Source organism: Vidua macroura, chromosome 9, assembly GCF_024509145.1.
Source record: "Vidua macroura isolate BioBank_ID:100142 chromosome 9, ASM2450914v1, whole genome shotgun sequence".
In the NCBI taxonomy this organism is placed as follows: Eukaryota; Metazoa; Chordata; class Aves; order Passeriformes; family Viduidae; genus Vidua; species Vidua macroura.
Window position 1 is genome coordinate 5196508 of NC_071579.1, and position 23362 is coordinate 5219869.

The 23362-nt window shown below is 42.7% G+C and overlaps 1 protein-coding gene across 2 annotated transcripts in view; it reads right to left on the reverse strand.

Moving 5' to 3' along the window:
* RASAL2 (RAS protein activator like 2) overlaps window positions 1–23362 on the reverse strand; it is a 163261-nt gene that overhangs the window by 39446 nt on the left and 100453 nt on the right. For both annotated transcript variants that reach the window (XM_053985267.1, XM_053985266.1), the window contains exon 4: window positions 8609–8715. In XM_053985267.1, the coding sequence (XP_053841242.1) occupies window positions 8609–8715 (107 nt within the window). The remainder of the gene's footprint in view (window positions 1–8608; window positions 8716–23362) is intronic.

Sequence of the window (23362 nt, forward strand, 5' to 3'; positions counted from 1 at the left end):
AGAGTGATGGTGCACAACCACACACACAGTCAGGAATAGGTCAGGGCAGGTTTGTCACCTCATCCAAAAGCATCAAACACTGGCCTAAGAAAACCCAATGATAACAACCTCTAAAAATAATTCAATCCCACTGAGAATTCTATTCATCTCATTTGGAAGTTAAGCCACTCGACTCTCCCGCTCTGCCAAGAAGCAATCTCCACAGGAGAAAGGATAATTCAGCAAGCTGTTGGAAACTCCCCTGTCAGAATCACCCCCAGATTGGGGTGACCCCGGGAGGTGGTAAAGTCTCTCTTCCAACCCGTGCCTTCAAAGAAAGACTCAGTAGTCTTCAGTCGTCTGGTCTCAAGGCAGTTTATTGCATGTTATCTCAAGGCACACACACTCCCGGCATTCTCTCTGACTCCTTTTTCCTCTGCATCTCTCTCCGTCTCCCTCGCCCAAGGGGCTGGTGCCATCTTTTATATCACACATTACGTATTAAATGTTTATAGTTTTCCCCCAATGCCTATCACCTATATTGAACAGTGACTTTCTACTCTAAATCAATCTGTGAGTGCCAACATCACCAAGAACATGGGGGATAGGAAAGAGAAAGAAGGAGGACAGGACACACCCAAATCCCTCCATCTTAGAACTTCTGACCCCCATGTACAAAACTCAGACCCCTCTGTACAAGGCCTAAAGCCCCCCTGTACAGCACTCAAAAATCCTACCTTTTACTTTGTGATTACTTCTATTATGATATCTAAACTTTTGTGATTTCTTGTTCTTCCTGCAAAGTTGGTAAATTGTTCCATGGGTCAAATTCAAAACCACAGGGGTTTCTGGCTGCCTGCCAGGGTCTCAGAGGCTTCTGACCTGGACCCGGAACATCCAAGAGTGTCTGAGGGACACCTTGGGTTCCGACACTTCCCCTCATAGCTGCACAGGGAAAGCACGGAAACTCTCACCCCCAAGTATTTCCAACCCAGAGGTGGTGGTTGTTGAGGGCAGTTTTGGCTTTAGGAAAAGGCCAAAGATGCCAACTGGCTGTTTGTCCTTAACCTGAGCAGAGCAGCACAGGAACTGTCTGACAAATTCAAAGACAGCCTAAGTATGAGCTACTCAACTCCTGAACTGCTGCTCCCTATGGACATGATAATTCTCCACTCCAGGGAAAGCAGCCCATGCATAATAAATAATGATTGTCCTGACTGTTTGGAAAGGGAAAGGTGAATTCAGCCATGAACAAATGAAACCATGTATAACCATAACACAAATCAGCCAATATCGATAAAATGCAATGGTATCAGTGGAAGTTTCAAAGCACTAAAAGTAGTGTAAAATGGGCAACAAAAAAGGTGCATCTTACACACAGTGTTGTTACCTACATCAGGTCTTTCTGGGGACAAACACACTGCATCTGAGCCTTGCAATGCATCTTGAACATCTGTAATTCTTGATGAGGAGCACCAATGCATTATTAATAACACCAGGTGGGTAACTTCATTTACAGAGCCATGAAACTCATCTTCTGTGAGAGGAAGGACTGGATGGGTACAAAGATAACCCTCAAGTGACTGTGGATGACAGAAGAACTGCCTCCTCACTAACGTGCGTGGTGAGGACATGAAGCATTTTATTCCTTAAGCTGTTCACAAGCAGCTATCAAGGAAAAAAATAGTGTCAGAGCCAAGTGAAAACACTGTCCTGTGCCAGTAATGTTGTAAAGCTATGGGAAGGCAAAGAAGCAGGGGAAGATGGCCAGGTGGTAAAATGGAAAGATCAAACTGGAAAGATATTCCAGGAATGAGCAGCAAAATGGTGAAATTTACTATTCCTTGCAGAATAACAGCAAAAGGCCAATTTAACTAGCAAGGAGGTGAAGTTTGCTTATGAGCCCAGTAACACCCAGTATTAAAATATTAGCAGTGACTCCCTTTGAAAAGACTCTGAACCACTCATACAGTAGAAAAGCAGATGAAACAACCCTAGATATACTTTGGAGGTGATATACAGAACAAGACAGCGACCTACAACAGCCACGTTCCACCATCTACTCGTCAAAAAACCTGGCACTACATCACTGAAGAAGAGGTTTCTGCACAGGCACAAAACAATAAAAAGCATGTTTGAATGTCCAAACAGAGGATAAAGCCCAATAAAAGCAGAGTGGTGTTATGTAAATCTGCCGTAGCTTTCACACTAATGCATCACTCTTCTGATTTTCTCATCTCAGCAAGAAAGCTAGAACAAAACAGAACTCCAGAAGTATAAACTGATTAAAGGCAGACAAGAGGGGCATTTACAAATGATATATTTTAAAGACCAACTATTTATTTTAGGAACAAAGGCAAGACAGGATTACAGATGTATAAAACAAATAGAATGGAAATTACCTAAGCTCCTCATGCACCCTGTTACATAAGAAAACCAAAGGGCAATTTAAAATGAGAGGCAGCACGTTTCGCTGATTGTCAGGAGACTTTTCCTAATGCTATCTATAAATGAGCCCATCCAATTCACCACCACAAGATATTATACAGACAACATTTTTTTCAGCAAGATTAAAAAAGGATTATGTGTTTATATAAGGAAGAATAACATATGTAGCTGAATTAGTCAGGTTTAAAAATAACAAGAGTGAGCAATAATCATGCTTCAGGACACAAGCTGATCAACAGCAAGGATCAGGAAAGATATTTTTCCCCTGATGGGACAGCACTGCAGATTTGGCCAGATAACAATTTCAACTTTCCAATGAAAGATGGTCTACAGCCACAGGAGGGATGCAGTATAGGAGGAACAAGTTTAGGAACAGTAATAAGAAACCCAAGGAAATGCAGAGGATACTGTAACAAGGGTACATTGATAATACACCTGTTAATAAAATGCATCGTAGGATTGCGTGCACTCTGCATGATATGCAGCCAAAAGTCCTGCAGGAGTCGAATTTCCAAGTAATATATAATTATTTATATTATACTGAAAATTATACTGAAAAAAGGATGAAGAAGCAAGAGCTACCTGATAGCCAAGAGGGCCACATCAGCTTTTCAGATCCCAGTTCAGCAAGGTGTTTAGCATGGACACAACTGGGAGCAGCACCTGGCTGTCCTTGTGGGAGCTGCCGACAGCAGGAACAGCAGATGGAAGGAGCATCCTAAAAAGCTCCTATCCAGGAATTAAGGAATAAAGGTAAAAAGGATGTCTGGAGAACAACTAAACAACAGTGAAAAAAAAATAGCATGATAAGAAAACAGGTCACCTGAGCCTGTCAGGAAGGACAGGCAATGATTTCCTGACCCTGGCTCTTTCCCTGGCATGCAGCCACTAAGCAGCCCAACACTTCAGAACATCTCTTGATAACATAGCATACATGCCAATTACAAAAAAGTTATTAAAAATTAGCTTTGTTAAAGCTCGTAACATGAACCTGAGGAATGGCTGCAGGAATATCTAAAAAGAGTAATTACAACAAGTGATAAGGTATCAAGGTAGAAGAAAGGGTCCAATGGGATGTGGTGGGGATAGTGGCCTGACTGCTTCTGCTTAACATCCTTGTTAATCATCCGGAAGAAAAATTAAACAGCACATTAATTACACTGAGCTATATTAAATTAAGAGGTGAAGTGAGGGCCAGGGAGGACAGAGAAATAACACAAAGGGTTAGGAGCAATTAGAAACTGGTAACACACATTCCTGTGAACTTCAGAACCAGAACTTGGAGAATCAATTGAAGGGAATTAAAAATACAAGAGCAAGAAAAGTGATAAAAGGGCCAGAAGGATTCATTTGCAGAGGATGCATTAATTAAACTTTGCATAACTTGACTAAGTCATGATTTGGAGGTGAAGAATAAAATGAGTCGGCGCATATTTAAATACTACTAAGCGAAGGACAAGTGGAATGTGAGCAGTGCTTAAAGCTATGTACTTTCATAGCTCCCCTACATTAACTAAGGAATAAAAGGAATTGGATAAAGTCAGGTTTACACCAAACATGAGAATAATGTTCATGCTGTTGAGGCCCACCAGACAGAGTCAGAGCCCGGATATCCCCATCATCTGATCCAACACTAAAGTTTGTTGTAATGAACAAATCTGCTGTGGCAGCAAGACACTGTGAAAGTTACAGAGCCTATGAGCAGCACTATCCCAGAATAAAGATACGGATGAAAGTGTGGTGAGCACCCTGGAGACAGTCAGTCACCCATTTATGCTTTCTGACACAGAATTCATGCAATAGCCAGCATATCTAAGGCATTACAGCACAGGCAAGTGATAAAAACTGGAGAAGATTTAAACAAACATGTCACAAAAAGTAACGAGTAGAAAGTGGAAGGAAAAATATAAATTTCTATTGAGGGGACAGATTTGAGCACAGCGTTCTTCATGGGGGATGCTGTGGTGCCTCACACTAATGCAAACCAACAATTCCATCTCTGCATTGGTGTTGATGCAGAATTAAAAATATGTATTTGTATGCCACGGGGTCACAGCTGTGCGCAGCACAGCTCAAACTTGTCCTACCCTGGCAGCACAGCAGGAGCGGAGCAGTGCTCTGGAGAAGCAACAATCTTGCTGACTGCATAAAAGATGAGGCTGGGCAGCCACGAGATCTCATCAAGCTTTGACCTTCACTCAGGCTGGCTGCATTGTCTTCTGTTCCATTTAGCAGTACTCTTAAAGAGCAAAGAGGCAGACAGCACTTCTATAGATCCAATTATACCCTCAGCCAGAAACAAACCAAGGAAGGCAATCTGCAAGTATCCTACATCAGGGCTCCTATAAAAATAATTTTATTACTTCAAGGATTGTGCTCTGGCTTTCCTGTCTCATTCACACTTGTTCCTTTGCCTCTTTCTCATCTTTCTTTCCCCATTAGCCAGCAGAGATGGATGAATCATATAATTTGTAATAACAACTCTGAGCCAAAACTGGAGAGCGCAGCGAGAGTCTGAAGGGTGAGTTTAGATATCCCTCTCCATCCTCTCACTGCAGGAGGTCTGAGGATGTGGATAGTCCCATATTTACCCAATTCCAACTGCAGAGCAATGAGGGAATGTGTCAGGCTGCAGCAGTGCTGCTGGAGCTCCATAGTGCCACAGTAGGGGACGGGATGCACGGAGACCGAGGCGCTGCCAGGACACGGTGTGTGTGGGAAGGGAAAAGCTGTTTTCTCGCCCACCTATGCGTCACAGTGCCTACTTGGAGCCAGTTCCCTCTGCCTCCCTATTTGTTCAGTCAAGTAATATCCATTATTAAAAATATGACTTTTTCTATATATGTATCTATAAACAGCACACATCTGTCTATATGTGAGTAGACACATTTCTTCATCTCCGTTTTGCTAACTTCTGTGCCCTTCCCTTCTCTCTCATTATTTCTTCCTGACACACCTGGAAATCATCAAATTTCAATTTATACAGCTGAAATTAGATGGAGACTAATTTTTCAAGTGCAGACAATTTGGGGTAATGGGGAAGAAAAGGAAAGGACAAGCACCAAGAGCTCTTCTCTCTGTATGTGTTGTGCAGCATCAGCATTTGCAGAATCACTCTTTACTCCCCTTGGTGGGAGATAACCAGAACAAATCATGGAATCACAGAATGGTTTGGCTTGGGAAGGATCTTAAAGATCATCTCATTCCAACCCCCTGCCATAGGCAGGGACACCTTCCACTACCCCAAGTTGCTCAGAGCTCCATCCAGCCTAGCCTTGGACACTGCCAGGGATGGGGCAGCCACAGCTTTTCTGGGCAACCTGCGCCAGGACCTCACCACCCTCACAAACACAAAGGACATGCTGGTCCATGTAGTGGCTCATCCTAGGAAAGAGTGTAACTACTGAAATTCTGCTTTTCACACACTAGTAAATTTAAATATACATATTTTCCTCCAGTGCCCATGCAGGAGGTAAAAAGGCAAATTTTCCAAACTTTACGGATCAGCCCTTAAAAAGAAATCCCTCATTGACCACCACCACTGAAGAGACTACTTAAAAAAATGCATTGTCAAGGAAATGTTTGCTTAAAGGCAATGATGCTGTTATGAATCAAAATTCCAGATGCTAAAGCAATGCCAATTAGCAGTATTAAAAAAACAGATGCCTTGTTCTGAGTGAGTACCACTGCCTGTGCTTGAAAGGAAAAAACCTGCACAGAACATGCTGGAAGCTACTGTCCTATTGAGAAGACAGCTTTTAAATAGCTGTTCTGAGAGACAAACTTAAAAAGCTGTAAAAGCAACTTATTATGAAAGTCTCAGCATAATTTTCCATCAGGATGGAAGAAGGTTAAGCTGTCCCCTGCCTTAAGCTGCTTTCTGTTAGAAATCCAAGCAGTGAGTAGACGAGGTATGGCACAGAGTCAGGGCCACGGGAAGAATCACTGAGACAGCACTATGCTGCAGCTGCCCGTAGCCCTCCAACCTCCACTGTAGGTGACAAAGTCTGGAAAAACAAAAAAGCAAGTCGTCTTACTGTTAATCTCCTTTATATGCAGAATAAATCCCTGTCAACTAGGGACAACCTCCCAGACACAAATTTGAAGCCATCTTTTGCATCCTTCACTTGCAGTTCTTCTCAGATCAGTGATCCAAGGCTGAGACTTTCACGAAGCGCCCAAGTCACCTTTCCTCCTTCTGAGAGCTGGGAAATTCTTATTATCAGTCAAAGGCAGGAACACGATTCCTCCCCATGTTCTCAGCCACCTATTAGATGTGTGCCAATCTACCAAGTTAACAGTGTGTTTAGTTTCAGCAGTTTTGGCTTGAGCTCATCTGTATTGTTAAGAAAGCTGACTTCTAATTGCAGCTTGCTCTTTTAAACGGCTCACAAGCAGCCATGCTTTAAAACAGGGTGATCTCAGCCCCTGCTTAGGAGTAACAGGGTATAAATGGGTTACTCAGAACAAAACCTCCAAAGCCAGAAGCCTTGTCCCCATGAGGAGGACAGGAGGGTGCATTATGCTCCTGGGTGTACAGGTGGTCAGTCAGACAAAGCAGCAGAATCCAGCTCCACGTGGCACAAATAGCTTCTAGCTCTCTGCTGGTTTATGCCCAAGAAAGCAGCCAGGTACTGCTTCCTGAGCTTATTTGCCAGAGTCCTAAAAGCCCAACACACCACCAGGGGAAATGAGAAACATTCTGCAGGGCTCTTATTTTAAAAGGGAGCAGGAGCTAAGAAGAATCAGGGAACTATTAGAGAAGAATTAGAGAAGCATTAAAACATTACTTAAGAGATAGGATAATCATTAAAAGGAATGGTACAAAAATGAGGAAAAAAGGAGGCATATAAAATAAACAATACAGATAGTCATCAAACACTTCTGGTACACAGCTTGCAGTTGTTAGATAAAGGCTACTACAAAGCACGTATACATCTGAAGGCTTGGGCTATTACTTATAGATGAAGGCAAAGAAAACAGAATTTCTTATAAATGAAGACATGGATAGGACTTTTGAAGGCTCTCAAGAGTTCAGAAATCTTCCTGGAACTCTGTGGATCATGGACTTGGTATCAAATTCTCAGAACTTGACGTAACAGAATATTCTTGTATCAACTTCACATACAACTAGACCCTTCTTTCCCAAGTACCATCCAGAAAACAGATCTCTGAAGTGACAGAGGATCATTCATAGGACACAGAATAGCTCAGGTGGGAAAGCACCTCTCAAGATTGTCTAGTCCCTTCCAATCTGTGTTATTCTATGATTCTGGGAAGGGCCCAAGTAAGGATACCCACTATAGTCACTGCTTCCTTGGTCCCTTTCTGTATTCCAATATATCATGAATTCACAGGTTGCTTTAAACACCATGTATTCTATACACTCTGACCAACCTTAATCCTTGAATAGTTTAAATAACTCTCATTAAATCTTTTGGCTGTTTTTTAAATTTTATTTTCAAAATGATACAATGCAAGACTTATTCTGAAGTATTACTTGCCAAAAGTATAGGAGGGCATGAGAACATTCACAATATTCAAGTTAGATATCTTAAAACATTGTTGAAAATTACTGGGCACCTCATTTTAACTTGATGATTTGTCCTCAGTCTAATAATAGAAATGCCTTTGTCCTCCTGGACACACTGACCAAAGACTGCCCAAGCAAAATCCAGGCTGTAGCTGAACAACTCTCATGCAGACTCACAGCCAACCAAACTCAGGACAAAACCCAAGGAGCTCAAGAGGAATTAACACACCAGCTTCTGAATAAAGTATAAAACCATTTCGATTTTCTATGTACTTCACTGGCAAGAGGGAAAAATAACATGCTATCACCAACTTAAAGGAACTTGTTTCCTTGTCAAGATTGAGTATGGAATGCAATCCCTGGGGGCGACTTCAGAAGTATTTATATAGGTCGCTGCCTACATTAACACTGATGTTTCTCTATCTGCAACTTTACATCAAGGCAATGAAAAGGAGCAAGTTAGGGATATACCAGGAATCTTACTGATAATATATGACACTTGATAGCAAAACCTCTTGGTCAACTGGAAATATTAACCAAATATTCCTCTGCCCCCAGGCTCCCCCAGCCTGGCTGTACACTGTGATATTTGAATTCCTCCTCCCATCCAATGAGACAAAAGCCCCTTTGCAGGGAAGGCACACTTACTGGTACTCTGAAAGGAGAAGTGTTCGGAACATCCATGGAGGTGGTTTTCTCAGAGGTGCTGGTCCCCGAGATGCTCCGTCTGCGAGGAGATCTCTCTGCTGGGACCTCTGAGGAAGAGAAGAAGAAGGTGGTGAATGGGTGCCCGGGGGTGGTGAATGATCAGGCTTTGTGCTCTTTAGGAGAGAAGCCTCGGGAAAGTTTTGAGTGCATTACTAAACTGCTGAATTAACCCACCTCTATTTACCTGTATCTTATTCACTTACTAACCTACAATGGCATTTTCACTGGCAGATTCAAGATTGTGAATCTGATTTGACTGTGGGAGGTTAAAATAAAAAGTGCTGGTAAAGATCAATACCTGGACATTAATATTATGTTACTGTTTGAGAGACAGTATTCAGAGAACTTAAATCTATTTCAGTTTAGATTTAATTTTTTTATGTAAGCAGTGCAGTAATTAAGAGATAACTACAATCAAGACCCAGGGAAGCTCAGTTTTAGTCCCAGCTGAATGTAATTCGGCAAAGGTCAAAGTTCGGTGATGTATGATCCCACTACTTGCTCAAAGCATGCAGCCAGCAGAAGACTTGTAAGTGCCTGGATAATATGACATATATATCTCTGCAGATAAAAAAAAAAAATAGGTCAACTTCTCCTCGTTCTGGCAGAATGACCTTACTAAGACATGACTTTGGCATCTTAAATCCATGCAGACTGATCTGATGAGCACGAATATTCATAAAAGCTGCACTGATGTCTTTGACTAGTACAAATACTGGAATAATAGCATAATAAAGTACACACAGCATTAAAAATCTCTCCACAAACACACATATATGCATTTTCATATAGAGCTAGATATGCATATGTATGCATACAGATACCTTTATCACAAGTGCTGCCCATCTCCAGCTCAATTGCCAGACTTTAAGGAATCCAGCTTCACAAAACACCCCCCGACACGGGGAGGGAAAAAATCACTTCCTAGCAGAAAGTCCATTGTTATCTTCTGAACCTTAAGGAACAGGAGCAAGCCGTGACTCCAGGCAGGGACATTTTGACTCCTGCCGTTCTCCTTTCAAGATGCAGCTTAAACTTCAATTCCTGGCCGGCCGGCCCTGGGGATCCGTGACTTCCACTTGAGGGAACGCCGGGTGTCTCCGTCCGCCCTCCCTGCCTCCCTCCCCGGTCGGGGCTGGCGGGGAGCGAGCGAGCGGCAGCACACAGAACTGCAGCTCCTCAATCAATCGCTCCGGCTGCACATCCTCATTAGTTACTTTCAGGCTATTAACAGACGCCCAACTGCCGGCTTCCCTCCGCTACCGAAAATCTCCCTGTGCATCCTGATTCACAGCAGCAAAAAACAAGGTTTATGGGGAGAGACAGCCAGCTGGTGCCACGAGAGCAGCGTTTTCCTCCAAAGAGCCAGAGGAAAAAAAAGGAGAGAAGCCTTCTTCAGGGATAGCATTACTTGTGATGTCTTTGCATGCTGGATTTTGATTTCAGCAGAGTTATAATACGTCTCTCCCATGGATGCTTGGAGACTGACAAAATGAAGCATACAGGAGGAGAGGCGAAGGAATCCGGACCCTGCAGTATTAGTGTCTCACTCGGTAGATACTTATCTTTTAAGAAAAGCAAACTGCTGACACTGAGCCCCTCAGTCTGCTTGGGGAAAGGACTGCTAAGAGGGAGAGCAGCCTGGTGAACTGGGCAGAGTCCAGCACACGGTGTGGTATTCCAGCGAGGGACGGGCAGGGCACAGCCAGCTGTGGGGGCAATGCCCCAGCCCTGCCCGCACGGACCGAGCCCATCCCGGCCTGCCAGAGCCAGCGGGAGCCGCAGCGGAGAGGTGCCCCTGTGGGGAGAACCCTCCTCCTCCGGAGCAGCACCAGCTCTCCTACAGCATCACCTGTTCCAGAGCTGCAGGGTAAGTCCCATCAGGGCACCTTTAGAGAACAAAAGCACTTGGAGCAGGGCCAGTGCCAGCCCAAGGTTTTTGAGTCTGTCAGTCCCACCACCTCAGGAGCCTTTGCAGTGCTGCCAGTTTTACCTGACGGTGCACTTTCCTATCACCAGCTGCCTCCCTGGCCTAGATGAAGGGAAACTTTATTTTCTGCAGCACCTGTAAGTACTGCTCTGCCCAGAGCTGTGCTAGGTAGGCTATAAAGAATTGTCTCTGCCATTCCCTGCCATTCCCATGTCCATGTAACAATGGCAAACGGGATTGATGTATTCCATTGGAACAGGGCTAGAGTGAGCACCTTTGATCTTACACTGACTAGTAAGGAGTAACGTAATAGGTTTGGCTTCCTCCACTTCTCACGCGCAGGAAATCACATCAAAGCTGCCCCGGTAATTTAAAACAGTCTGTTAACTTTGCTGAGTCATAAATGGAAACACGAGCACAAATTCCCCACTATTTTCCACAACACGTTCTGCAGGAGGGGCACTTTGGGAAAGAGCTTAACTTTAAACTGAAAGGAGTTGAAAAGCTACCGCAAGGAATGTGCCTGGCTCCCCTTGCCTTCCCTCTCCTCCCCAACATCTCCCCAGCAGCAATCCAACTTTTCTGCAAATAAAATGTTGGCATTTCATCAGTAAAATGAGTTTCTTTTTTCTCACACAATCACAGAAGTGTACTGAATGGGGAAGGGAAAATGAAATATTCACTAGGTGCCTGCAGTGAACTAAAAATAAAAACTACCTTTCCCTCTCTTCTCCTTCTAAAATACAAGAGCAAATAGACATGCTTAGTCCCTAGGAAAATAAAGACCCAGATACAGCAAAACTGTCGGGATATATTAACTGGAAATCAAAAGCTGAAGCAACTTGCTGTGACGCCTGTAGAACAGTATTTTTGCTGAATCTTGAGAAAGAAATCTATACTGTCACCACCAGGCAAAAAATTAGACAGTTCCCTCCCCTGCTCCACTAGTAATGCTTGAGGCTACTCTTGCATATCTTCACCTGCTGCAAAAATCAATGCACCTCTCATCAGCTTAGTATTAAATTACAAGTGCCTTCTGCATTGCTCACTCTCAGGGACCAAGGCTACAGATAGATCACATTGTTTATCCATCAAAACAATCTGAAAGCCTTTTCAACCCGTCTGTTCTGAGAAGAAAAGAAAAAAAGGCAAAAGGGAAGAAAATCCACCTGACAGATCCACCCCATTTCAACCTTCAACAAAAAACTGCAGAATCTTACAATGGTTTGGGATTGAATGGGCCGTAAAGATCATCCAGGCAGGGACACTTTCCACTATACCATCAAACAAATGAGTTGTAAACATCCCAATGGGTCCCTTTTATCATCTGATATCTTGGTGATACGCAGTAATACTTATGTAAATAAGTATTTATCCAAATAAGTATTTACACACTACATAGCAACAGTCATGTCCAAATTAGCTGAGCCAATTACTCTGCAGTGGCAGATGCCTCTGAGGAGGGAGCTGCCCAAGGATACAATGCAGGCAGGTCTCTTCTCCCATCCTGTTGAGCCACTCTCTACCCTCAGCAACACCAAAGCTTGTTCTGTAGGCCAGGAGGAAGGTTTGTGTAAGCCAGCTGCCACTTACTACACAGAGTAGTGGTGAGTGTTGCCTCCTCTGAAGGGAACCCTCTCTGCCACAGGGGTGTAGCCTCAGTGCCCTCTGGTCACCGCAGGGCACTGGGGGTTGCCCTAAATTTCCTATTGCTGGGTGTTGTGGCTACTTGAAAAACTCGCTGTGGTGGAAATTTGTATTTTCACTGTGAAGAGCTTTTTCTCCAGGTGGGAGAAGCAGACACTAAACAAACCTCCCAGCTTTGTGGGATAGCCACACCAGGTAGGAATTATTTGCAGATACAGAAGGAAGAACAAGAAGAGGAAGAAGTGTCTCAACAGCATTTTTCTGATGGCTATTACCTAGTGAAATAGGAAGCTTCATATCAAAATAAATAAAAATGTTAATGTTTTATCTTGCAATAAGCATTCTCTCTCATTTTGCTCACTTGGGGAGAATTCAGACTTGGGCCTAATTCACAGATTGTCATAAAAATTTCATTAAATGCCTGTACAAGAAACCTAAGGTAAAAGCAAACTCAAACCCCCCTAATCTGTTTTAAGTCCTGAAGTCCAAGTTTGTGTTCTGACTAAAACACATTATGCAAATCCTGCAAGGTATAACTTAAAGGAAAAAATGGAAATTTGCAGAGATAGCTTTTCCACATTTATCAAGGCAAGCAGACGGGGGGGGAAAAAAATTACAAGAAGATGTATCAGAGTGAATGCAACCAAGTTTCAGGACACTGAAGTGCACAAAAGCTGCCATGCCTGGAAAGGAAAATACAAAGGGAACCCTGCAAAGCTCACTGGCTGTAGAACTCCAGCATCAAACAACTGCTAGATATAAACCATCTAGCAGTCCATTAGTAGGGGTTTGAAAAGAAGTTACTGTGCTTTACTAGGGATTGAGTCAATAAGATAAGTCTTGGAAGATGATCCAACTATAAAAGATTTTAAATTTACAGACAGGCAATTCTGTTAGTGTTAGACAGCTGCATTGTGCTGGCATATAAAATAGGTGCAATTGAATTAGTGCCCAGTATAGAGGGTGCATAGAAAGCAACATAAATGACACATTAAGTCACTTAAAAGATTCTTAAGTCATTGATTCCTAAAAGACTTCGGACTTCACAGTCTGAAAGACAAAGACCTAACATGGAAGCAGATGAATACTAGAGGAGGCTGGAAGAAAGGGCACAGATATCACAGGAGAGAATAATTTTGGGGTTTCAAGTACAAACTCCCACAATTTATTTTCCCTGAAAGTTTGGAGGAAACTGTATATGGCATTGAGTGAGTACAACATCAGATGTTCTTTGACTGATGCACACACTTTGAAGCAGAAGAACAAATCCTCCAGCTCTGCAAACCAAGTCAGAAGTGAAGCAGATGCACGTCCCTAAACTGCTCAACATATCCTCTGCCTGGCTGTACAAAATTTGGGATAGTTGCTCCTTTTTGACCTCGCCATGCAGCAACGTCTAAAACTCCCCTTAATGGTTGACTCCACACACAGCCAAACAAATTGCCTGGACAACAGTGCCAACACAAAAGCAGAGACAAGGAGCTGCTGCCCATGACCTGGAGATGCTGATGTCCTCGTTACTTCCTAATGATCTTGGACTGCCCCTGCTAATTCAAATTACCTTGTGTTTGCTGCAGAGATTGCACACAGACAATTAACACCGATCAGCTGATGCATGGTAACTTGTTCCTGCAGCCTAATCTGTTTAGAGGCTTATGATTTAAACACACATTAGTATGATATCAATATTTATTGTCCTCATTATTAAACAACAGCCTTGAGCCACAACTTTCCAAACCAATCTTTTTACTGTCTGTAAAAGGGCTGTGAATAGAGGCATTCTTTAGAAAGCAATCCTTTGGGACTGCCTCACTGGCTCTTGAACACACCAAAGCTCAACAGCTCCTGCCTGTTCCCCTGCATGGCCCGGAAAGCTGCTCTGAGCCTCAGCACTTCTTGCTCACTGTGGCAGGATTTTGTCCCTGAGCAGTAGGAAATATTGTTATGGACACAATAACAATAAGACCCAATGTACTGCAGACATCCAAGAGGTGTCAGTGAACCCTAAACGTGGTCCCAGAGTTGAGACAACACTTGGGAATTTTTATTCTAAATGCATCTGCACATTTCTCTTAAGAAGAAAAACTTAGAGCTGTCTCCCCTGATTTATCTTCCTACCATCACACAGTTCAGAAGTCAGGCAAGCTGACAGAAATGAGAGGAAGTGGACTGAACCCGGTGATCAGCTTGTCAAAAGGCACAGAGAAGAAAACCAGAGCAGTAAGTAACATTGTTTAGTCCGGTTAAGTTCATTTGCTGCAGGGCACAAGCCCATTTACAAGGTAACCCTCGCCCAGTGTGTTTGTAACTATTTCAAACAGGCTGTAACCAAGTTTAATTAACACTGCACACCACTTAAAAGCTTTTAAAAAGAAATAAGGTCAGGGAGCTGAAAGACTGAAGAAATTAAGCACCAAAGTCGTAAAGGTTTCCCGGTAAAGTGTTAAAACCCGAAAAATACAGTTTGTACCCTACCGTACCAAGGAACGAGAGAAGGCTTTTCTCATCTTCCGTGCTGCTATCCAGCCATTCGGCCACATGCCCAGGAGAAAGCAGACTTATTCTCCAGCCAGAAAACTTTTCCATACAGAACACTGTAAGTGAACGAAGCAGGGCCGGAAGAATGGGGAGGAGCTGATGGTCTTGGGATTCCAGTACTCCAGTTACTGTCTACACTGGCAAACATGAGAGTGTGATCTTGCCCTGTTCTCTCAACCGTACCTCTGACACGGCAGGCATGGGTGGGAGCAGTAACTGGGATTTGTACTTGTCCCTTTGTGTCAGGTTTCAGTCCAAGCAGGAACAGAAAGAAGGCAAAAAAGGGAAGCAGGGGACACTGAGGTGTCAAAATCCAGAAGAGGCAGCAGGTTATAATAGAATCAACTTAAGTAAAAACTAGAAACACATCAGTGCTGAAGAAGCTCAAATAAGTCAGCAGAACAGCTCATCAGCTAAGAGCAATGTAGCCCTACCATTCCTCACAGTGTTGGCTTTGTTTGAAGGCTCAGGTATTGTGCTTTATGCTAGGAAAAAAAAAAACAAAAACCCAGCAAGCTCAGAGGCAATTTAAATCCCCTCCCCACTACTAACGAGCCCGCATTCCCCTGTTTACAAGCCCTTTCCTGCTCCAGCTATTATCCCAGCCTTCTTTGCAATGAATTTGTTCATGCAATGGCAGGTTGATCAATCTGTGAATAGGAAGCTCCCACCCCTCCCTCTCCCCTCCTCCTGCATGGCGGCGGCATTGATCGGCAATAATGGAATCTGCTGCTGGCTGCCAACAGCAGCAGAGACAGGGAACTGCTCCTCTTCCTCAGCCCCGAGCAGCAGGACAGGGGGAATTCCTCCTCTTCCTCGAGCACAACCACAGCCCTGCTGGATTCAGCCCCCACTGCCACGGGCAAAGCAGAGAGAGGTAAGGACACAGCAGCAATCCTGGGGGCTCAAAGAAGCCATCAGCACTGATGGGTGGTTATTTATCTAAAAAAAACCGAAAAACAAGCTAAATGGGAAATAATTCTGTCCTGCCTGGACAGCGAGCTTGCTCTGCAGTGAAGCCTCGTCGCCGTCACTTTATGAAGGGTCACATTTAATTGTACGGGATTTACAGTGTAAGATTTATTCTGCACAAAATGCGTTTTACATGCACGAGCAGTGACGAATCCTGGTAAGTGAGGGACTCCTGGGCCCCACAAATCAAAATTGCCTTTGTCCTCAGGGGATGGGGCTGATGCTCTGATCAAACTGCACTCTTTAAAGAGACAGCCGCCTTTTGCTCACCAATTTCTGAACCTGTCTTTATTTTAAATAATTTATACACTTGCCAGTCCCTATTACAAACAGGGATATTTGCTGACCACTGACTAAAATCCAAGCTACACCAAAAAGCCATTAGATCAGCAAAGCAAAAAATTAGATACCAACCAACAAATAAATTAAAAAACAGAACAAAAAAAAAAAAAAAAGAGCTATCAAGTCCCAGCAGGGAGGAAAATTCCAATTACTAAGACAAACTGTAGCAAGTATTGTTTGTGCAGGACAGATATTTTCATAAAACACCTGCCAAGCTGGGCAGATGCTCTACAGAATTCCCAGTTAATGAGGGAACATGGGACAGGTGGTTCAGGAGTGAGGTACCCCAGCAGCGTGCCAGACTGAGCAGAGCTGTCCTCCTATTCCCACTGAACAAGTGCATCTGTATCCCATATCTGGGAGGAAAACCCAGAAACATTCCCTACATCATATAAAATCCTGTGATAGATAGATTTCCCATCTATGCAAAAGGAGCTGATTTTTTAAAAGATTAACTGTTCCAACAAATTTCCCTCTGTGTGTGGGAGGATCACATTTTGTCCAACTTCCACAAGTAGAAACTTTTCTTTAAGACTGTGCAAACTGATGATGTAAATCAACTTGCAGTAAGAATGGAATGAAAGAACTTTTAGAGAAAGGATTAGATAGTTATTTTGGTCTATCTGGTTAGTCAGTATGAAATGAAAATTTTATATTGAAATTTTTTTTAGTTCCCTAATTAAATACTGTACTCACAATCACCTGGGTGTCTTTCCATTAAAAACTTGCAATATTAACTATTACCTATAAATAAAAGGTTCTAGAGAAAACAGAGATATAAGTATTGATTCCCCATGAATGCTTACCAATTTTGTGTCCTTTCTAGGAGTACAAATCACATACAGATCCTGTTTTCCTCCCTGGCTGCCTCATCTTACGTAATAATTTAGCTTTATTAATCCTTTCCAATATTTTAAAATGTTCATGATAGCAGGGGAAATATATTGCATACCAAATGCAAAACTGGGTTACTGGAGTATTTTAAAATATGGGAAGATAAAAAAAAACTTCGTTAAAAATGGAGCTAGAACTGGCAAAGACTTCAGCCAGGAGGATGCACCTAGGAACTGAAAGGACAGTGAAGTTTTCAATAAGCAGATTTCTCCTGTGAATTAACATTCTTGGGGAAACCCACAGAGGGGAAAACCCTGCATAAATACATCCCTATTATTTATCTTCATTTTGTGTGGTCTAAAAGGTCACACTAACATGCAGGTCACCTGCCTAGGGACTGTAAGGGACTGTCAGGAGGTGGAGACAGACATCAGAACAAAAGCAAGAATTAAAAAGTCCTTGTAAGAAAGTAAGTCATGAAGACAATCCCCCTAGAAGTTCTGGAAATTTGAAGTGATTGAAAAGATGCAGAAGAGACACCAGATCCTTCTAACCTGACTTGAAACACTTTTAGAACATCCCCCAGTGACTTCATCCATTTGCTGAATTATTTCTGAACAAAGACCTGTCTTCCAGAAAAAGGGACATCCAGTTGTCACCACCCTCACAAAGACACAAAGAGCCTGTCTGATCCCCTGTAAGCTGTTCCAATGGTTAACTCCACTCTGCTTAGCAAATTGCTCCTTAGTTCCAAGACTGAATTTATCAAGCTTCATCTCCCAACCACTGGGCTCTTGCTGACGTTTGTATGCTTTGACAGACCATTATTAAACACTGCTATCAGAAATGTCCTCTCTGCTTACATCCTTTGAATACTTAGTTTCAAACAATCCCTTCAAATATATCTTCAGACTCCTCTGGAGCACTGATTTTGATTTTTAAACCTTTGCTGTGCAAGAAAGCCAGAGACACAGCTCCACAGCTGCAGGAGGGATGTAGTGCTGGTCACAGCAGAAGTTACATTGTGAACAGCTTCTTCAATTTGTCTTAAGGGAGGTCTTGTGCCCTAATGCTTTTCAAAAACCATAAAAAAGTTTGTCCAAATTTTCCAGGACAGCCAGATTGTAAGATAAAAAGAAAATCAGCATGAGAAAACTATTCAAAATATGACTAACTTATTTTCATGCTGTGGGACCTACCTGGGAGTTTGTTGAACCAATGCAAATCCAGATACAAATGGCTCTATTGACCAGAGTAGAAGTATGGAAAATATGAAAATAGAGAGAGGAGGGAAGGGTCAGCAAAGTAGAAATAAAACAAAAACAAAAACAAAAACAAAACAAAACAAAAAAAAACCAAAAAAAAAACCCCCAAAAACCCCCAAAAAATAATCAAAAAGCAGAGACAAGAAGCAGTTAATATCTGTATTGAGAGACTGCTTTCCAAAATTAGCAACAGTACCTGTACAGAATAGCAGGTGAGAACATGAGAAAACCTGTTCAAAGTGTTTGGGTTTATCTCCCCCACCCCTGAGTTCTAAAAGCAGATGAGTTCTCAAGCCTGGAAAGTAAACCAAGCCCTTCTGCTTTGGAGCATCTTACAAAAACCAATAATTTAAAACTTGTATACATCCCTCCCTGGTAATTCCTGCATTACAGCCACTGACTGAACTCTGCAGTTGTCACCAATGTCACTCTCCTGAAGTTATGAGTCTAAAACCTGTGAAGCTAAGCAGCTTTGCCATCCTGTGAATTTAAAAATTAACCTTCTTGATCAGTGAAACTACCCAGAAGCATGAGTCTCAGAGTTTTCTACAGGAATTTTTAGTAAATGAAAATTCATAATATATGCAAATAATAGAGCAAAGATGCCTTGTGATGCAGATGCTTTGTAAGCACATAGTGTGGTATTATAAATCTTAATGTATTAATGTTCTCTGCATGAGGCATTTTCAAGGGGAGGAAAAATGGGTCTTACATGCACTCCAGGGACAGGCGCTGACAGACTGATTGATGGATATTGCTTTAGTCAGTAGATGATGTCCTCACAAAAATATAGGTTAGATATTGCACATCCAAGTCATTCTTAATAAAATGTCTTACAGATAATTTAGGAGGGAATAAGAAACAATGAATGTTTGTTTCTCCAACCCCTGGAACAATGTCATGTGTCAGGCAAAACTACTCACCTTCATACCTGTCCATCAGGAAATAACAGGAGTTATCTAAGGCACTTTGCCCCAGAAAAATGCAAAGCAGTACTAACTTTCCAATCCTATTTTCTATGCCACAGCATGGAACAAGCAGCTGGCTTGAAAATAAGTTTCCTTGACACCTAAAAATGTCAATTCTATACGCACAAGTCTCTGTTTCCTTCATTAAATCATTTTAAATGCCCATCTATAATGAAAGCCATTTTGCTTTGAGGAGCAGCATTACAATGTAACAGCCTCCTAACCAAGCTGTGATCTAGTTCAAGAAGATCCCAGTGGACAAGGCTGAGTAACTCAATCTGTATTAGGAAACCATGATGGGAGTACTCACGGTTATTTTGGAACATGGGTAACTTTTTTGGCTTAAGTGACCTAAGAGAAAGCAGTGTGTAGTGGTGTGACAGGATCCTGTGAACACGCTACGAGCAGAGTAATTCTGTTGCAGTGTTAATCAATAGCAGGTTTATGTCAGACATGAGAAGATGTGGACAGCCCCACTGGAGCATGGCAAAGCACACAGAAAGCTCTTTTTAATCAGAAAAAATAAAAAAGTATGGATACCCATGTCTCTCTTCAAGCCAGTTCATTTATTGTGGAATAAATGAACTGATGAAGTGCCAGCCCACACATGCACATTACAGTCTAGTGTTTTATCCTTTCAGATTGCTTAATTAAGTGATTTCAGCACAGTCACTGATCTCTACACTTCCTCTCAACAGCTCTTATCCATCTGCAGATGACAACCTCTGCACACTGATGTAATATTGTCACTTAGCTGGGTAATTGTTCTCCTCACTTCCAGAGTGAGCACCACCAGCCTTCCCAGCCCAGCTGAGATCAGAGACCTTAACCAGTGGTTACTCAGGAGGGGAGCAGAAAAAAAGAATTCCCTAAATAACAATTTCTGGAGCACAGAGGAATCCAGGGGCAGTGAAAGCTGTGCCTGCTGACAGCCTGGAAAGATAAATAGGGACAGAAAGGCTCAAAATGAAGGTGAGAAAAACAACAAACCTTGAAGTTCTGTCGTATATAATAATACAGGTAATTCAGCTGGGCAGAACTGTTGGATTTTCAGAACTTCACTGATGAAAAACCATGGGGTATTTTTTCCCCCCCTTCCACACCAACTTAATTACATTTTTGTACTCAATCCAACTTCCTTGGTATCCTCAGAATAGCCAAGGGATTCAGCTAAGTTACACTTCTAGCAGGATGGCAAGTTTATAAGTACCTATTAATGACCACTCCAAAAATATGAAGCTAATTTAACTCCAAATTAGGGCCAAGAAGTTATTCACAGAGCCATTCACTCTGGAGTGCCTTTCCAGACTGTGAACCATATGCCTCATGTCAACAGACATCTTGTATTAAAGTATGAATACACCCAGCTATATATTTAATGAGCAGAATGTAAAGGGTACTTCATTTCCAATGCTGGCATTCACAAGATGACATTTTTCCCAGGAGTTTTCCTTGCTCACCTTGCAGGCCACATAGTTTGCACAATTCATGTCTTCACAAGCGCTGTATTTTGTGAAAATAATTGATTAAGGCAGTTTTGTTGGCATGCTTCCACCATTCATGTTGGTCTCTACTATTATTTCTTGACCTACTGTTTTTCCTTGGGCATACAGGCTCAACCAGAGCTGGGAAACACCCAGGACAGATTTTTCTTATTTAGACTCATTTGGATGACATCTCCAACAAGCAAACAAATTAAAGAACAAGTTAGTGAGGGCTGGGGTTTGGGTGGTGGTTGGTTTGGGGTCTTTTTACCTGTGACTCCACATCATCACACAGATAACAGAGAACTAGAATTTTGAGAAAAACAGTTCACATGACAGAGAACTAAATACGAGAGAGAAGTAAGTATCATTCAGCCTGCAACATTCTAGTTCCATCAGAATGCCTGACACCCACACGGATGGCTTCCAAGTGTTTTGAGATGCCATTCACCATGACCAACGCGATGATTTACTGACCATGACACTTAAGCTTCTGGCCAGATCACATAGGAACTGCCCCATCAACTTAAGCATTATTTACCTTCTTCCTACAACATTTGGCTCCAGGTAACAGCACTCCCACAACGAGTTCAACTTGTTGCTTTCAGCACAACCCAAATATCAGCGATTCCTGCAGAGCAGGGTTGAGGGTGCCGTGCCAGCAGGGAACTTTACTCCACCCTGAGGTCACTGCTTGCTCCCTTTATGCATCAAGAAACCACAGCGTTGCCAACACCATCAGGTGGGAGCTGAACTTTCCATGACTGGCACAGACTTAAAAAGTTACCAGCACTTCTAACACCACATAAGGAGACAGAAAAGCACACCAAAAAGCTCTCAGTGTGCAGCGGCCCGAAAGCACGCGGCTGGCACTCACCAGGTAGGCAGCAGAAAAGCAGGAGCATTCCAGAGAACCAGTGGCTGTGACCAGCAGCATGACTCCCTACCCATGCCCATGAATCATGTAGTCTCCCTCCCTCTCACCACTCAGTTCCACCTGTGTTTATAGGAAGACTATGTTAATCTCTACATAAGCACCAAAATACAGCAACTGCCAAAGCCCAAGGCCCTGCCAAACACTAGAGATTGGTGCAAGAAAGGCAGCATATGGACAGGTTTTTTAATCTGTTCCCAAATTAGGGACCAGATTTGGTGGTGAAGCAAGGAAGCAAGGGAAGAGACTGCATAGTTTAAGGAATTTTTACAAGGACATACCAAGTCCTCCATCTTGTGGATATGACCTTAATTTTTGATTGATGCAATATCTATCTTAGAGCTTCCTCCTGGATGCTCTGGTGGGAGTTTCCCTGGAGAAAATACAGCTGACATTTTGGAGTGATCTTGGGACATACTAGGCCAGGGCTTTAGGAGCATGAATGCTATGAAAGCAGGCATTAGAATTATGCTTTATTTTGTATAGTTGGCATTTTTCTGTAGCCATTACCCCTGGAACCAAACAGATGTAGAGACAATTACAACATCTATTCTAGAAAAAGGACTTGTCTGTAACAGTTTCAGTGAGACTGAGCTTGGAAATCTCACTGAAGCCTACTCCAAAACAAATCAAAACAGTTTGGAAAATGGATAAATAAATAGGAAAAAAAATCGTTTCAATCCCCTCTTTTTAAGCCAGACATTGATTTTTCAGTGCTTGTGGGTTGGTGCCACTTTTGAAGGTTGCCCAGAGACTCGACTCTAAGGAAACATGTTGGCAGAGCTGTTTCACTTCTCTGGCAGATGTGCACATCACAACATTGCCCTCCTAAAGTCCCTGCTCAGCACACTGCAGGTGCAGGAGAAGAAAAATGCAATATCACATATTACCACAGCAGACCCACAGTCCAAGGATCAGCACTGTTCTGCTAGGCAAGAATGCATCAGGAACAATTTCTTCACTGAAACAGCGGTTTAGCATTGAACAGGCTGCCCAGGGAAGTGGTGGAGTCACCTGGAAGTGTTAAAAAATGTGTGCATGTGGCTTTTAGGGACATTGTTTAGTGGTGGCTACGGAAGTGCCAGGGTAACGTTTGGAGCTGATGATCTTGGAGGTCATTTCCAACCTTAATGATTCTATGGTTCCACACAGACTCATCACAACCATTTGTAGCTGCTACCACCTGCTCAGAGAAGCAGCTATTACTCTGTAACCCAATTTCTGCAGTCATGTGTACCACGACAATTTCACCATCGTTTCCCATTAAATCCATAACATACATACTCCTAGCCTGTAGACAACTTCACATGTGGAGGTGATAGTGCTGAAACCATAAGCTCTGCCTGTAGTTGCATCATTTGCTTGCTGACTTCCTGTGCAGATTTCCCTCTCCCTTACCAGAAGCAGTCACCCATAGCTGAAGAAAATTAAATGGAAGGGGATCATTAGGTCTCCCTTCTGCCACTGGCCCAGTTTCAAATCCCACCATTATTAGGCCTCCTAAAAAACATTTGTGCTGTCTGATGCCAATTAGCCAAGAAATCTAGATAAAAGGAAGCTCTCCCTTTGCAGAGAATTAAAGCTTGGACAAGGTACATACCTCTACATGCTGGAAAATGAATCTGTCTCTTGATGCCAATAAGCCATTTTTCAAATGCCATCCACACCCTGTAATTTGCTGCATCCCCAATATCTTTGACTTCCAATATTACACGTTACACTAACTCCCAGATATCAGAAAATGGCAAGGTTAAGGCTCAGTGTAGCAGAATGTCCCTTT